This window comes from Ostrea edulis, chromosome 7 (assembly GCF_947568905.1).
Source record: "Ostrea edulis chromosome 7, xbOstEdul1.1, whole genome shotgun sequence".
In the NCBI taxonomy this organism is placed as follows: Eukaryota; Metazoa; Mollusca; class Bivalvia; order Ostreida; family Ostreidae; genus Ostrea; species Ostrea edulis.
The window spans coordinates 79,853,908-79,872,362 of NC_079170.1; the positions used below are offsets into that span (position 1 = coordinate 79,853,908).

An 18,455-nucleotide genomic window follows, 5' to 3' on the forward strand; every position below is an offset into this window, starting at 1 on the left:
TGAAATAATTGGATGAAAATTGATTGAATTATTGAAAGAAGAAATAAATTTGTACTGTAAATATGTCATTTCTGAATGTGGAAAACGGGCAGAGCTGGATGTTATTTCCTGTTCTGTGGTTTATGTAATTGTCTTTATTCCCAGATTTTCCAGAGGAAGTTACGCGAGGAGAATGAGGTCCAGAAGTTTCTTCCCCCAGACATCATCCCCCAGATCTTCTCTAACATCACCAGTATCCACCACTTCCACAAGGACTTCCTCCTACCGCAGCTACAAAAACGCATGGAAGACTGGTAAGTCACACAGCTACAAAAACGCATGGAAGACTGGTAAGTCATAGCTACAAAAACGCATGGAAGACTGGTAAGTCATACTTACAAAAACGCATGGAAGACTGGTAAGTCATACTTACAAAAACGCATGGAAGACTGGTAAGTCATACGTACAAAAACGCATGGAAGACTGGTAAGTCATACTTACAAAAACGCATGGAAGACTGGTAAGTCATAGTTACAAAAACGCATGGAAGACTGGTAAGTCACAGAGCTACAAAACCGCTTGGAAGACTGGTAAGTCACACAGCTACAAAAACGCATGGAAGACTCTGGTAAGCCACATCATAATATAGAACATTGCATGGCAATCTGATTAAAATCAAAGATCCTTTGATCTGGTCACTTAAATATTTAGGAGCATAAAAGATCTAATTTTAGTCAGATTGAGTGCATGGAAGAATGGTCGGTCTCGTATAGTAATATAGAAACAGTACACGGAAGATTAATTAGGTCGCATAGTAATATAAAAACAATGCATGAATATTAATTAGGTCACATAGTAATATAGACATAATGCATGGAAGATTAATTAGGTCACATAGTAATAAACGACAATTATTAGCCACTTTATGATGTCAAACAGTGCATGGGAGTGTGACTCGATCTCGACTCGGACTTCAGTCATTATGATTTTATACTTACAGGGATGCACAGCCCAGAATAGGAGACCTGATGAAGACCAATGCCCCATTCCTGAAGCTCTACACAGAGTACGTCCGAAATTTTGACCATGCCATGAACCTCATCAACACATGGATGGAAAAATCGCCAAAGTTTTCCAGTCTTATCAAAGACATACAGGTCTGTACAACTTGTTTCAACGTGTTCAATTAAGAGCTAACTTTTACACAGTTTGATCCTGCAGTAAACCAAGTTTTATTTGCCTCAGAATTTCGTGAATACCAGTGATAAACTGGATTGTGGCGACAAATTTTCGCAACCGAAATTATTGTATAAACAGATGCAGAAGTTTTTCGTGACAAAAAATATTCATGATGACGAGGTTCTCATGAGCCTCACAAAAATTTCTTGCACATGAATAAAAATTGTATACAGTAAAGAAATTAGCACAAAATAAATGTATTTGCTGTTAAATGACTATCAGCCAGGGACACTGTTTTATTATAAATTTTAGTAACATAATTTGGCACATTGTATCATAAATAGAATCCATTACTGTATGTAAAAGATTCGAGTTATCAAAGTGACCTTGCAGCTGTGATTTTACTGTCTGTAGAAATTGATGAGGTATCCACTGTAAAGTATCGGCAGACAGCTCGCTCTTTTTCTGTAAGAACTACTCGCCATGCAAAATTTCCCAAATTTGAATCTCAGAGTTTTCGAATTCCTTCACTACAGACTTATCCAGAGTGTGGCAAGCTGACACTACAACATCACATGTTAGAACCCATTCAGAGAATTCCGAGATATCAGCTGCTGCTTAAAGGTAGGAAATCCAAATATTTCAATTATAAACACATGTTGTAGCCCATTCACAGTTCGCTGATATCAGACTCTCTTTAAAGATGGAATGTCTTAATTTTCAATTATCATATGTTACAGGCCATTCACAATCGCCAAATGTTTGAGTTTACACAGTACCTGTCAGTTTATCTCGCTAAGTTACAGATTATCCTACTAAGTTACAGATTATCTCACTAAGTTACAGATTACCTGTCAGTTTATCTCACTAAGTTACAGATTACCTGTCAGTTTATCTCACTAAGTTACAGATTATCTTACTAAGTTACAGATTATCTTACTAAGTTACAGATTACCTGTCAGTTTAGCTCACTAAGTTACAGATTATCTGTCAGTTTATCTCACTAAGTTACAGATTACCTGTCAGTTTATCTCGCTAAGTTACAGATTATCTTACTAAGTTACAGATTATCTGTCAGTTTATCTCACTAAGTTACAGAGTACCTAACAGTTTATCTCACAAAGTTAAAGATTACCTGTCAGTTCATCTCACTAAGTTACAGATTTCCTGTCAGTTTATCTCACAAAGTTATGGAATACCTGACAGTTTATCTCACTAAGTTACAGCTTATTTCACTAAGTTACAGATTATCTCACTAAGTTACAGAGTACCTGTCAGTTTATCTCACTAAGTTAAAGATTACATGTCAGTTTATCTCACTAAGTTACAGAATAATTCAGTTTATCTCACTAAGTTACAGATTATCTTACTAAGTTACAGATTACCTGTCAGTTTATCTCACTAAGTTACAGATTACCTGTCAGTTTATCTCACTAAGTTACAGATTATCTTACTAAGTTACAGATTATCTGTCAGTTTATCTCACTAAGTTACAGATTATCTTACTAAGTTACAGATTATCTGTCAGTTTATCTCACTAAGTTACAGATTATCTTACTAAGTTACAGATTACCTGTCAGTTTATCTCGCTAAGTTACAGATTATCTTACTAAGTTACAGATTATCTGTCAGTTTATCTCACTAAGTTACAGATTATCTGTCAGTTTATCTCGCTAAGTTACAGATTACCTGTCAGTTTATCTCGCTAAGTTACAGATTATCTTACTAAGTTACAGATTATCTGTCAGTTTATCTCACTAAGTTACAGTTTATCTCACTAAGTTACAGAGTACCTGTCAGTTTATCTCACAAAGTTACAGTTTATCTCACTAAGTTACAGTTTATCTCACTAAGTTACAGTTTATCTCACTAAGTTACAGAGTACCTGTCAGTTTATCTCACTAGATTACAGAATAATTCAGTTTATCTCACTAAGTTACAGATTATCTTACTAAGTTACAGATTACCTGTCAGTTTATCTCGCTAAGTTACAGATTATCTTACTAAGTTACAGATTATCTGTCAGTTTATCTCACTAAGTTACAGATTACCTGTCAGTTTATCTCACTAAGTTACAGAGTACCTAACAGTTTATCTCACAAAGTTAAAGATTACCTGTCAGTTTATCTCACTAAGTTACAGATTATCTCACTAAGTTACAGATTACCTAACAGTTTATCTCACTAAGTTACAGATTATCTCACTAAGTTACAGATTACCTAACAGTTTATCTCACAAAGTTAAAGATTACCTGTCAGTTTATCTCACTAAGTTACAGATTTCCTGTCAGTTTATCTCACAAAGTTATGGAATACCTGACAGTTTATCTCACAAAGTTACAGCTTATTTCACTAAGTTACAGATTATCTCACTAAGTTACAGAGTACCTGTCAGTTTATCTCACTAAGTTACAGAATAATTCAGTTTATCTCACTAAGTTACAGATTATCTTACTAAGTTACAGATTTCCTGTCAGTTTATCTCACAAAGTTATGGAATACCTGTCAGTTTATCTCACAAAGTTACAGATTACCAGTGAGTTCATCTCACTAAGTTACAGATTACCAGTGAGTTCATCTCACTAAGTTACAGATTTCCTGTCAGTTTATCTCACAAAGTTATGGAATAATTCAGTTTATCTCGCTAAGTTACAGATTATCTTACTAAGTTACAGATTATCTGTCAGTTTATCTCACTAAGTTTCAGAATACCTGTCAGTTTATCTCACAAAGTTACAGATTACCAGTGAGTTCATCTCACTAAGTTACAGATTTCCATTCAGTTTATCTCACTAAGTTACAGATTTCCTATTAATTTATCTCGCTGGGCTACTGTTGGGTTTCACAGAAGTTGTCCATTTATCTCACAAGTTTATAGAGTCAGTTTGCTTCATTATAGACAATCAGATTTAGTTTATTTTCAGTCTGTACTTCACCATTATGAAATGTCATTCTTGCTTTTAATATGAAATTTTGCAGAAATTGTGATAATTTTTTATTTTGTCAGATTACACCAAACACCTACCAGAAGATTCTCCCGATTCCCAGGATGCCAAAAGTAAGATTTCATTTACTCGAGAATCGTTCTATTTCTGCACGGATTTATGTAGCTAAGGTAGAAATGTCGAATTAAGCATTGATTAAAACTTTTAATGTTGATTTTTTTTATTTCACCTAAAATGACTCATTTTATTTTGGATTTCCATAGCTGCTTTGGAGAAAGTTGAGATAGCAGCTAAACATTCTGAGGAAGCCATGAGAAAAATTGTGAGTTTCATGCAGTGACCGAACTAGATTTTTCGAAAAGAATTTAAGTTAATACTTGGACTTAAGTTTGGGATTTTACTTAGATTTTGACTGCTCAAATAAAAGAAAACTCAAACTTGAGTTCGAGATTTTTTGAAAAATCCAAGCCTGACCTCCATTTGAAATTCTGGATTAGAGATTTGCAGGAATTGCAGTAGGAAAATTAAGGCATTTATCCAATGTTAAATGTAAATGTTTTAAGTTCTAATTTGATAGCAGGACCTGACACAATAAAATCCATGAATAGGGCATATTGAATTTCTATTCATATTATTAAGTGTGTAAGTAAATTCTCACTTTCATTGTGAATTTAACCTTTAATTTAAAAATTTTTTTTTTTTTATAATTTTGAGAAACAAATAATAAAATTTGAATTCACAGGAGAAATTTCACAAATTGTTGGAGATCAAGGAGAAGGTGGCCACCACTATTGACCTGATCAGCCCGACCAGAGAGTTAGTGAGGGAGGGGAAAATCAAGAAGATCTCGGCTCGGGGTGGGGAGCGTCTGGACAGATATCTGTTCCTGGTGTGTATGTGTTTATGGTCTCTGATAAAAAAAAAAAGATGTGAAGAGTTTCCAAGTCAGATAGTCTCATCAATAAATGTTAATTATGTTGGAAGAATGAAGGGAATAGATATCATCACATTTTTTAAGTGCTGGAAGATTTAAAAATATTTCGGGTGATTTTGTAAAAAAAAAAAAAAAAAAAGAAAAGAAAGTCTGTCACACAGGGAGATAAATGTTTGAAGTGTTTAACATTCTCACAACACAAAGCTTTACATATCAATCGTTTAACATCATTCATACAACACAATTCTTAGCATATCATTCGTTTAACATCATTCATACAACACAAGTTTTAATATATCATTCGTTTAACATCATTCATACAACACAAGTTTTAATATATCATTCGTTTAACATCATTCATACAACACAAGTCTTAACATATCATTCGTTTAACATCATTCATACAACACAAGGCTTCGTATATTCACAAATAATCACAGCTTTTATCATATAAACCTGATTTGTCATTTATTCATGACTTACAAATTGTATGAGGTTTTTATTTTTGCATAACTTGAAGATTACGTTATTAACTTTCGAGATTTAATACCAATTCACACAACTCTTATTAACTTGACATTTTCCTTTGCTATTTATGGTTATTGATACATTGAATGTCACTTGTGAAATTTTCTCGTCATGAATAAATTGATTAGAACTAATCTGGTAAAAACCTAAGAAATTCCCAGATACATGCAGGCTGGGCTCATGATTCTCTAAAACGGGGGCCAATAGAAGGCCTCATACCCATTGTGAAAAAGGACACATTTCCCCGTGAAATTTCTAATTGCAACACTGCATGTGTGAAGGTTGATTTGAAAATTTTCTAAAGATATGCTTCATATTAAGATTTCTTATAACTATAATTTTCTACTTTAATTTGATACTTCTATTTACAATATAACTTCTTTTTTTCAGTATCACTGTCTATTACACTGAATTATTGAGCAAGAACTCTGAATATATTTTAGACCATATTGCGTTTTTCCACAATTCGCCTGCAGTGATAGTACGTCATGACAAAGAAAACTACATGTTCAGGCTGTATTAGGCAGTGCATGTACATACAAAATAACAATTTGAGATTTGTGTATCTGTTCTTATTGAACTCTATCTGGAGGAAATTTTAGATATTTTTTTCAAGATATCATGGCCAGTGAATAAGACCAACAAAAAAGAAAAGAAAAAAAAGACCCCCCTCCCCCAAATTTAAAAACATTAAAAAACTCAACCAAAAAAAAATTTAAAATGAAAAAAAAATTCAAATAATAATATAAAAAAAAAAACTTGAAATAATCATAGATAGAAAATTTCTAAATTTTAGATTCAAATTCATAATCTAGCTTCAATGAAAATCAAAAGGCAGTTTTGTAGGGTTTTAATTTTGTTGCGTTCTTCCATTGTAATTCATCATACATGTTCAGTGTAGGTTCTTGTATGGTACATGTATATGGTCTGACCAGCCAGCATAATACATGTAGGTCAGAATGCAAAAATACATATATTAATGCAAAAGTGGGAGGGGAATGTTAGGGATAGTGCATTTTTTCAACAATAAGGTCCTCAGCTATTTTACAAATTTCTGTAGTGGATAATATTTTAGTCCTTAAACACTCTTTGGTGTAGTTCCTTGTACAGAATTAATGACACTGACCTGTTATAAGTGGAATTGAAGGAAACATCTACAAATTATTCATTTTTTTTTAATTGAGTACTCCAGCATTATGAGGAAGTTGTTTTAGATTCAGAAGTGTTTATAAGATGTTTCAACAAAATTTAAGAATACTATAACTGCAATTTTCTTATTTTTTCAAGAATGTAAGGTGTAAAATAGATACTCTGTTTTGTTTAAAAATAATGGCTTAAATACCAAAAATGTTTTGCTTTGAATTTTTTTTACCACATCTACATATATACCCAAACCAATATTTTTGATTAATTGAAAAAGTATGTACATTTTATGACAATATCATATGGGCGTATATATAAACCGATCACCTTCATTTCTTTGGATTTCATGTTTCATGAAGCACGTACATTAACGCTTCAAGAAAATGGATTTATTTTTATATTTTACATTTAACTTTCATTTCTGTTGGAATCAATTCCCAGTCGTTAAAATACACATACCGTATTTATCAAGAATCATATGTATATTGTTCACATTCACGAAGAAATGGCCAAGTTTTCAATCAGTAAATACTATGTATAGTACTGCATAGATTCCTAAATATATGTGGGGAATTTATTATTGCATAATTTCGCGAGAAGAATCGCTCGCAAAATAAAATTACTTGCTTTTATTTTTATATTGCACACCACTCATGAATTCGTGTTCTCATGATTTAACATCTACAAGTCATTTTGTTATATCATGAGTGCTCATGTAAAATAAGGAATTGAAGGCCAAATCATTGGCATGAAAATATATATATATATGCGCAATATATTACAGTATATATATAGACATATGTGTCTATTTCAGTTCAATGACCTGCTTCTGATCTGTGGGGAATTGCTGCTGGGAAGTCACAAGTTAAAAGCGGAGTTAAAAATTGATGAAACAGAGGTGAGTTTGGATGAATGATCAATGAAATATACGATTTTAAAATCTTGAATGGCCACAAACGAAAAATTTTGTGTTTACGGTCGCTTGACTAACCTATCTGATTTATACTTTTGACCCTATCATTTTAATTTTTGACAAATTGAATTCATCAATTTAAATGGCAGCTGGGGGGGGGGGGGGGGGGGGGGATGGGATGAGAGGGGTAATAATTAACAGATTACCTGTACAGTAAAATTTGGCTCTGATTACACAATCATATTCATATCAAGATGGTGACCCCATGTGTGAACACTTGCTTCTCCACAAAACACAAGATGATGCTTTTTGTTTTGGAAAAACATTTCCTAGATATTTACAAAAGGTGTAACATTGAGCCTATATCTTATGTGACCGTAAACACACGTGTAATTTTGTTTGGCCTTTTGATTCTCTATGACTCGCTTATTTGTAAGCTTTTATTTACAGTCAAACCTCATTATCTCAAACTTGATGGGACCGAGAAAAGACTTCTAGTTTTCCGACAAAAGATATTAAGGGTAAAATGCTTAAAGAATAAGTGGTTGGGACTTTCGAATCACTTCGACATATCCATGGTATTCAAAATATCATTGTTGGAGATACTGAAGTTCTACTGTATTTACATATATACATCTAGTAGATTTTGTATATAGTCCATCACTCAATCTTTGATGAAACAGCCTTGGAATTTTTCCCAGTTTGGAATGTTCTATTTATCTTATATTCAGAGATGTGACCTGCTGGGAGCTTTTTGACAAATTTATGTGTAGAGTTTTTTATACTAATGCTTTTAGTCACAACAGTATAACAATTTCTGGTTCCAGATGATTATTAACAGTTTGAGATTAATCATGAACTTATATACAGCTAACAATTGGTGTGTTACGAAATGGTAAAATAATACAATTGTTCTACATGGTAAGTCTATTGTAATTTGTTATACTTGAGATTTCTTTCCCCCCTGAATGATTCTCAGAGACATTTTGTGGGTGAGTAGTTACGTGACACTGCAGTTCACTCCTGGGCAGATGGTCACAAAACTAGTTACCTGCAACACATGTGACCCACCAGGGCTTTCCCGATTTCAACATTGAGATGTCAAAATACATGCAACCTCCTGCAATCTCTCCAATGACATTTTTAAAAACTTTTCTATAAGGGGATTATTTTACCAAATATAAATTGAGGTACAAAAACATTGACCTTCAACATGGCGGAGGGATACAGAGGAAGGTAACCGTGGGTTACAACTGAGGGCCTGCTTACTCCTCCCAGACACCTGATCCCATCTCTGGTGTATCCAGGGGTTCATGTTTGCCCAACTCTTTATTTTGTATTCTTTATGGGAGTTTTGAGATTGATCGTTATCTCCGCCTTTCACTCGATAACACAGAAAAAGTGTGATAAGAATTGTGAGGTTATATGGTCACTGGACCAGTATTGTGTGCCTGGGATTGTGTGGTCAGAAATTGTGATGACCTTAATCGTGTGGCTGAGTTCTAGAGTCAGCCATGGTTTTGCAATTGGAAAGGAGAAAATGAAATGGATCAGACGGGGAATCGAACCCAGGACCCCTGAATCTCTGGTCTGAGGTGCTCTACTAACTGAGCTATCTGGTCACCAGCGGTTGAACCCATCTGACCACTGTACAGTTTTTCAATAGTCAGATGGACAAAGCCTTTTTTAAGCACTTGTATAGAAAAAATCTTTAGAGGTATAATGAATCTTTAAACATTTGTATGATTTACACGTTCACCTTAGAAATTTTTTATTCCCCCATTTTTTCTATTGATTCATGTATTATCTGTATTCTACTGGAGTCTGCAGTCATAGCTGTGTGTATAATGCTTTCTATGAGTTATCATTTAGATTATAAATGACAATTAAAACTTCTTGAAAGACTGTATAAAATATCTGAAAATGCCTGAGGAGTGTAGGAACTCATATAATGTTGTTAGGATGCAATAGGATATTTAATTTATCTATCTATGTTGCAGTTTACTAATTAAATTTTGTGAAACCCCAATGATGCACATTAATTAATCAATTGATATTATTGACAATTGGTAGTGAAGATATTAATTTGTTCCTATTAATCTTTGTGTTTTTATATTATTTGTTTTTATGCCCCGGGGCCAGCCCATATCGAAGGTCAGAGGACTCATTGTTTTTGCCCGTTTGTCTGTCTGTCTGAAATTCTTATCTTGCTCATAACTTTTGAATTGATGATGATCGAGTGATAGGGCTCTCAATGAATATTTCCCACTGGCATGTGCATTCCTTACAGCAATACCTTTTATATGTACGTACCAAAAATTTTTGACCCATACTTTTATGAAAAGTTAAACCCAGGCAATATCTCATGAACTATATATAAGGAAGGGCTATTCAGGTTCCTTCTGACTAGACCTCTCATGTGTTTCTTTGTTGCCATCAAGGGCACGGTGTGTCACAAACACATTCCGTGTATTTGGTTTTAATTGGGATTTCAAGCTAACAAGAAATCATTCTGGAGACCATGGAGAGAGAGAGAGAGAGAGAGAGAGAGAGAGAGAGAGTTACCTTTGTGTTTGCATGTTGCTAATGTCTTACCCATCTGATGATTTTTCTTTCTAGATTGAGGACAATATTACTCATGCTGATTGGGTATGTCGTCATGGACATGGGCCTGCCTTAGCAACATATATATGCCTCATAACATCACATGCTTGTTTACCAATTAACATTATTTCATCATTTTTTAATATTTTAGAGATAACATATGAATTTAAGATGCAACAAATTTGAGTCTGTTTTGTAAATTGAAATCTAATCTTGTACTGAACCACTGTTCAGTAAAGTTATACTGTCATTAATTATCTTGAAATTATTATATTAATTTAATTGAGCTCTCATAGAGTGAGAACATATTTTAAATTTGAATCTGCACTAGGTAACAATTATGTACATGCATATTTTCATAAAGCTTGAGTGATTATATGAAACATACAGTATATTAGAATATTCAGTGCCATTATTCCAGATTACATGACCCTGCAGCATAATGCTTTCCATACCCTGAAAATGATAAATGTGCATTATATTAAGATCTCATCTCTCCCAAGCCGTTCACAAATATAATTACATTCTACATGTATAAATATTTATATATATTTGTCATATACATATAATTTGTAAATTAGAGTGCATTATTTTGCAAAAATGTAAAATAAAATATTTTACATCATTTAAAATTGTATGTGGACTATATCATACTTCATGCTGTGTGTTTTAAATCTTGGTGATTGAGGGATTTTAGAACAGAGTAGTATTGTTTAGTTGGAGTAATGTTTTTTATTCTGGGTCAGTGATGGACTGGTTGTATTTCATCTTTTAAACATTTTCCTGGGTGACTGAAATGTAGTGTAGCTTTATTATAATAATTTTATGAAAAGTAAAAACCATGATACATATATAGTATTAGCTTAATTATAATGAATTTAGGAGAAGTAAATACCATGATACATATATAGTATTAGCTTAATTATAATAATTTTATGAGAAGTAAAAACCATGATACATATATAGTATTAGCTTAATTATAATAATTTTATGAGAAGTAAAAACCATGATACATATATAGTATTAGCTTAATTATAATGAATTTAGGAGAAGTAAATACCATGATACATATATAGTATTAGCTTAATTATAATGAATTTAGGAGAAGTAAAAACCATGATACATATATAGTATTAGCTTAATTATAATGAATTTAGGAGAAGTAAATACCATGATACATATATAGTATTAGCTTAATTATAATGAATTTAGGAGAAGTAAATACCTTATAATACATGTAGTCTAGCTTATAAAGAATTTAGGAGAAGTAAATACCTTATAATACATGTAGTCTAGCTTATAAAGAATTTAGGAGAAGTAAATACCTTATAATACATGTAGTCTAGCTTATAAAGAATTTAGGAGAAGTAAATACCTTATAATACATGTAGTAAGTGAAAGTGTCATCACAGGTGTTAAAAGAAAGTTTGCATGTAATATCAAAACTTTTAATTTTATACTGGGATGTGTGCGGAAATATATATTTTGAAAAAAATCAAAAATATTTTCAAAGAAAAAAAATGAAATACTGATTATTATTTCCTCTGTGTTTGATATCAATGAATTTAAAATTGGTAATATTTTCCAAAAAATAAAAATTAGATACAATATGTGAATGATTACTTCCTTGTTTGGAAGTATAACTTTGATTTTTAGAGATTCTGCAGCACTGTGTATGACCATCACGTGATTGATGCATTGCTACAAATAACTCACCATTATTATGCATTGAGATCTGATCTGAGGCATCCCCATTTTGTTGGCATTATTTTAACATGTTTATATTTACAGGCACATGCAGAGAAAGTCACAATATGAAATACTCATTAATACCTTTCATGAACAATTTAGACTTCTTATTGATTTGTGCAGTTGATTTGTATATATAATGAAGTTTTTCAAGATTGTTTTAAAAGTGCAAAGTCAAAGCACTCCAGTATTTATTCGATATGCTCATTAGGCGTTCTGACCTAATTCATATTGATTTCATTTTGGACTCTTTGGTTGAAATCATATATACATTTTTTGTTCACTTTTTTCTTTCAGATTCTAGAAGGGGAAAATATAGACATTCCAAACACATTTTATGTGAAAAGCAGACATAAAATCATCCAATTCTTAGACGAGTAAGTATTTAAATCATCCAGTTCTTAGATGAGTAGTATTTATATAAAAATCATCCAATTCTTAGATGAGTAAGTATTTAAATCATCCAGTTCTTAAATGAGTAAGTATTTATATAAAAATCATCCAATTCTTAGACGAGTAAGTATTTCAAAACATGTACATGACACTAAAAATTTGTAACTTGTAGGGAAAATTGAATGCATTCATAATATATACATAGCCTATTAATGCAGATATTTGACAGATGCAATCCTACAGGAAGTTTCGTGTTATAATGTTACAATTACTCTCGACAATTTCAATCAATTTTGAATATTTTTGACATTTGTAAATAGATTGAATTCATTACAGAGTTTGATGGTGTTGCATTTATTCTATATTTTCATGATTTCAGAAATCCTGGAGAAGAAAATAGCTGGTGTGAAGTAAGTCATTAAGAAAATCAAGGAAATAGTTGTTAAAATGAAATCTCATGCAATTAAAAAAAAGGTTTAATTTCTTCCTGCTGCTTATGATGATAAGTTTTGCAAAGTGGCAACTAAAACCAGGTTCCTGATCATAGAATTGTGATCATTATATGTGTTTACACAGTAGTAAAGCAAGATTTTGAAGATGTTTTAACCTTTTAAAATGTTATGCTGTTTAATTATATCTAAGGAATTCATTTGATGGCGATCAATATATGTTAAATGTGTTGTAACAAACCTTAGTGCAGATTATGCTGATGTATTTTACAGCAGTTTAAAAAAAAACACCAACAGACATACTAAGTACCAAGTCAATATTGTTGTTAGTCCACTGAAATACTTAGCTATTTAAAACTTCATTCCATACGACTTTATACATGAAAATAAATGTACATTTTAATTAATTACCATGTACAAGCATATGTTTAAGATACTTGAGTTTTAAACAAAAATGTCAAGCTTTGATGATGTCACAATGCTGCTTTTGTAAGTCAATTTTCATGTTAATAGTTATTTAAAATTAACCACTGCACTCGCTGTTGTTCTGAATCATCCGATCATCAAGAAATTAAATTAAGTGTATCAAATTAGGTGTGATTATATTGTTTCAGAGTGGCTTTAAAATGAATTATGTATGATTATTTCAGAGCATTTAGAAGTCGAATTACGTGTGATTATCACAGATCATTCAGTCTATATCAAATCATGTGTGATTATTTCAGAGCATTAAGAACGTAATTAAGGAGTTCAGGATTAGAAAACCATCGATGAGAAGGGCTGATTTACCCCCCTGTAATGGCGGAGAGGTAAGGGACCTAACTCAGGAACATAAAAACTTTACACAGTAAGGTGTATATCTCGTATATATATGATATTTAACACACACATACACACACACCCCCGTAATGTTGGAGAGGTAAGGGAGCTAACTCAAGAACATAAAAAAATTCACAGTCTTGTGTATGTCTATTTCAAATTGAGAAAGAAAAAAAAACTTCACTGAATTACAATAAATATTAGAAACATATTTCCCCCTTCCCCTGTATGTAGTTGATATTATTTCATATAATCATGGTTGATAGTGTCTGTGTAAAATTTTAATAAAAGTTAACAAGGCATTTCTTTCCTCCACAACTAAATGACGTACAACATCGAATGTGGGTTTTTTTCACCATAGATTTTCATTGAAATATAAATCATTAGCTGTCAATTACTTGTACATTTTTGTGACCCGATCGTAGAAATCATACAGGATGCTTGCGACATATTGTGTGTAGAAATCTTAGTTTTCATACCTTATACATTTTGGTGATGTGATTAGTAAATTTTACTTAATTCTCAATAATACATATACATTTAGTCATAATTGCACATTTTTGTGATGCGATTTGTAGAAATCCTAGCAGTCGTACTTACACATGTTTGCGATGTGATTTGTAGGTACCTGAGAGTGATATAGGAAATGTGGCCCCCCACTGGATTAAGGACGATGAAGTCTCTATGTGTCAGCTCTGTAGTAAATCCTTCACTGCGCTGAAACGTAGACATCACTGTCGTGCCTGTGGGAGGGTGAGTCATTGATTCTGTAGCCATGGTAACAAAATAACATTGTCTTAGCTGAGAGTACATTGCCCCTGGTGATGGAGTAGTTACTTCCCTTGATGTGTATAGCAAGATCTTCATCATCACAAAGTATCATTATGATAGTAATTGTATAAATTAAGACATGAAATATAATTTTAGAAAATTTGCCAGCAAAGTTTTAGAGTTTTTCAGATTTATCACGTCATTAAGTTGGATTTTGATTTAAATATGAAGATCTGATTTTGGTCTGAATACAAGAATAAGATTGAATTCAAAGAGGAAATCCACCATTAGATAAATGTTTTAGCAATAAAAAAACACGTACAAATAATTTCAAAACTCTATTACAAAAATTCTAAATATCCACTCATGACTGCGTCTTCAATGGGAACGCAAGTCAGTGAATCGCAAATGAAATCAATGTTTTGAATCGACTAAGTCAAAAAATTCTGATTAGCTGTAAAGAAGGTTTTCAGAAATAACTTTGGTTCACATTTCCAAACTTTATCAAATCTCAAAACAATGTCCGAAATTAAATTTGTTTCTCTATAGACAATTAGTGTGCAATCAGATTGTGATCGATCACATTCTGTTAAGTTCAAAATTAAAGCAGTAATAAAAGCGTAATTGAACAAATTTCTCTAGAGATGTAGAAATTTCAATACTGTTAACTCTTTAACCTTCAAAGATAGATGGAAATCGGACAAACTGTAAAGTGTAGATGTACGGATTGATTTTCAAACAGGTTGTGTGCGGGAAGTGCTCATCAAAGAAGAGTAACTTGGCCTACGACAACAATAGGCCAAACCGAGTCTGTGATAAATGTTTCTCCATCCTGAAAAACGTCGACGGGAAGGAGATCAATGAGAAAACTCCGAAGGGGGTCTTAAAGGTTAGTGATGAGGTCATAGGTCAACAAAGAAATAAGAAATCTTATAGGTTAGTGATGAGGTCATAGGTCAACAAAGAAACAAGAAATCTTGAAGGTTAATGATGTGGTCATAAGGTTTAAACCCCCACCCACCCCACCCCAAGGGGGGTGTTAAAGGTTAGTGATGATGTTATAGGTCAAGAAATAGACATAGTCATAGATTTCTTTGTTGTACTGTATAGCAGGAAATTAACTCACGGAATTAATTTTCATTATATTCGCTGAAACAAAATTTCCGCGAATTTAACATTCATTGAATTAATCTTTCATATTGATAAGAAACAAATTGAAGGATATTAAGATTTGTTTTTCCGCGAATTAAACCGACCACCATTTGTTGCTAAATGAAAAATATTACGATTTCTTCCGCCCGTGATATTAACTTGCAATACAATATATTGTTTAACGTCTCTCTCGAGAATCTTTCATTCATATATATGGAGATGTCACCACTGCCGGTGAAGGGCTGCAAAATTTAGGCCTATGCTCAACGCTTACAGCCTTTAAGCAGGGAGGCATGTTTGTCACACCTGCTGTGACACACGGGACCTCATTTTTTATGGTCTCATCTGAAGGACTGACCCATTTTGTTGCCTCATACAACAAGCAAGGGGTACCGAGAACTTCTTCTAATTTGGATCTGAACCTGTCGAAATCTTTGTCATGTTGTTGATTGATTGATTAACGTCTCTCTTGAGAATTTGTCAGTCATATGGAGACGTCACCATTGGGAGTGAAGAGCTGCAAAATTTAGCCCTATGCTTGGCACTTACTGCCTTTGAGCAGGAAGGTATCTTTATCATGCCACACGTACTGTGACACGGGACTTCGGTTTTTGCGGTCTCAACAGAAGGACTGCCCCATTTAGTCGCCTCTTATGACAAGCAAAGGCAATGAGGCCCTATTCTAACCCAGATCTTTATGGGATGTGACTAAAGATTCTGTGGAATCCTATAGTTTGCCTAAAGAGATTACGTGCATTTATTTTCTCACTAGAAATACTCTCACTCTTGTGAACTACTTTAGATGAAGCATGTACTTGTTTTCTGCATGTTGAACACTTTTTATAGAGTGAAGAAAGATAATGCAGTCCTGAATAAATCCAATGGTACTATATGCTTATATATTTTTGATATAGATGAATGCCAATGACCCTGCTATATTGTCTGGGTATCTCCATAAGAGCGTGGATCGGGGGAAGACCTGGACCAGGAGGTGGTTCGTTGTCACCAAGGAGTTCGCAATGTATGAGTTCAAGGCACACCAGGTATGTGTACAATCTCTAAACTGTCATCTGAATGTACAATCTCTAAACTGTCATCTGAAATGTTCCATCTCTAAATCGTCATCTGAAATGTTCCATCTCTAAACAGTCATCTGAATGTACAATCTCTAAACTGTCATCTGAATGTACAATCTCTAAACTGTCATCTGAATGTACAATCTCTAAACAGTCATCTGAAATGTACCATCTCTAAATCGTCATCTGAAATGTTCCATCTCTAAATCGTCATCTGAAATGTTCCATCTCTAAACAGTGATCTGAAATGTTCAATCTCTAATTAAAGCATTATCTGAAATGTACAATCTCTAAATTGTCATCTAAATGTACAATCTCTAAACAGTCATCTGAAATGTTCCATCTTTAAATCGTCATTTGAAATGTTCCATCTCTAAACAGTGATCTGAAATGTTCAATCTCTAATTAAACCATTATCTGAAATGTACAATCTCTAAATTGTCATCTAAATGTACAATCGCTAAACCATTATCTGAAATGTTCAATCTCTAAACCATTATCTGAAATGTTCCATCTCTAAACAGTCATCTGAAATGTATCATTTCTACACAGTTTGTAGAGTGTAGCATTTGTATATGGTTGTCTGTGTTCTTCAGATTTATAAACTGAGATCCCATATTAAAATAAATGAAAGCAGACATTTTTTTAGTTACTGTGCAAAGTGTTTTACTTCAAAAAAATCTTAACAATCTCATTAATATTTTAATCATCACCATGGTGTCATGATTCTTGATGACAACTTGAAAAATCTCAATGACTTTGAAGATAGTTGCTGAGAATATTCCTTGGCTATTGCATTTTGCAGTCATGTAGAGTGGTAGAAAATGTAAAGACAATCAAACCTGTATCAAGAGACCTTCCAATGGAGAAAGAAAAAAGGTCACATATGACAGGTGGCCTCTTTATACAAGTTGCTTATTTTCCACAGTAAAGACATGCCATTATTTACTGGGATACCTTTATTTACTGGAATACCTTTCTTTGAAGGATATATATGCCATCTCCACCCTCCCTCTACCAGGCTATCAAGTGATATTTCCTGTAGACAACATGGAGAATGTGTTTATTCTGTGTCACCAGCAGAAAATCCCACCAACCTACCTACAGTCAGAGTGTGCTAACAGCCTAGACAGGTATGTAATCATTCTTACCTACAGTCAGAGTGTGTTAACAGCCTAGACAGGTATGTAATCATTCTTACCTTCAGTCAGAGTGTTAACAGTCTAGACAGGTATGTAATCACATTTACCTACAGTCAGAGTGTGCTAACAGCCTAGACAAGTATGTAATCATTCTTACCTACAGTCAGAGTGTGTTAACAGCCTAGACAGGTATGTAATCATTCTTACCTTCAGTCCGAGTGTTAACTGTCTAGACAGGTATGTAATCACATTTACCTACAGTCAGAGTGTTAACAGCCTAGACAAGTATGTAATCATTCTTACCTACAGTCAGAGTGTGTTAACAGTCTAGACAGTTATGTAATCTTACCTACAGTCAAAATGAATCGTGTTCATGCAATCGTAGCGTGAATGCACGTGAATTGCTGTTTATGTGAAATTCTTATGAATATTTTAATGTGAATTTCACATGAAATGTACATGAATTTCACATGAGGAATACATATGAATTTCATGTGAACAGCAATTCATGTCAGGCACATTTGCCTCTGTACCCTCTGAAGGAGGAATAACATTTCATCCCAATATTTCAAATGGAAGAACGCCATGGATGCAAAAATATAGATTGTATTTTCTGTCCTTTTAAAATTTTTCGTCTTTCTGGTTAAGTTAAATATTAAGCTGTTACACTGGCAGTCTAT

At 33.1% G+C, this 18,455-nt stretch overlaps 1 protein-coding gene across 13 annotated transcripts in view; it reads left to right on the forward strand.

Moving 5' to 3' along the window:
• The window catches only part of LOC125653381 (FYVE, RhoGEF and PH domain-containing protein 2-like), a 63,775-nt gene that overhangs the window by 42,922 nt on the left and 2,398 nt on the right, over positions 1 to 18,455 (forward strand). For 10 of the 13 annotated variants that reach the window (XM_048882820.2, XM_048882821.2, XM_056145446.1 and 7 more), the window contains 15 exons: positions 145 to 293; positions 980 to 1,136; positions 1,695 to 1,782; positions 4,165 to 4,215; positions 4,366 to 4,424; positions 4,845 to 4,991; positions 7,522 to 7,605; positions 10,240 to 10,269; positions 12,271 to 12,350; positions 12,746 to 12,776; positions 13,541 to 13,624; positions 14,259 to 14,387; positions 15,148 to 15,294; positions 16,472 to 16,600; positions 17,621 to 17,766. In XM_048882820.2, coding sequence (XP_048738777.1) covers positions 145 to 293; positions 980 to 1,136; positions 1,695 to 1,782; positions 4,165 to 4,215; positions 4,366 to 4,424; positions 4,845 to 4,991; positions 7,522 to 7,605; positions 10,240 to 10,269; positions 12,271 to 12,350; positions 12,746 to 12,776; positions 13,541 to 13,624; positions 14,259 to 14,387; positions 15,148 to 15,294; positions 16,472 to 16,600; positions 17,621 to 17,766 — 1,511 coding nt within the window. The remainder of the gene's footprint in view (positions 1 to 144; positions 294 to 979; positions 1,137 to 1,694; positions 1,783 to 4,164; positions 4,216 to 4,365; positions 4,425 to 4,844; positions 4,992 to 7,521; positions 7,606 to 10,239; positions 10,270 to 12,270; positions 12,351 to 12,745; positions 12,777 to 13,540; positions 13,625 to 14,258; positions 14,388 to 15,147; positions 15,295 to 16,471; positions 16,601 to 17,620; positions 17,767 to 18,455) is intronic. The other 3 variants (XM_048882822.2, XM_056145441.1, XM_056145443.1) reach the window with 1 other exon arrangement.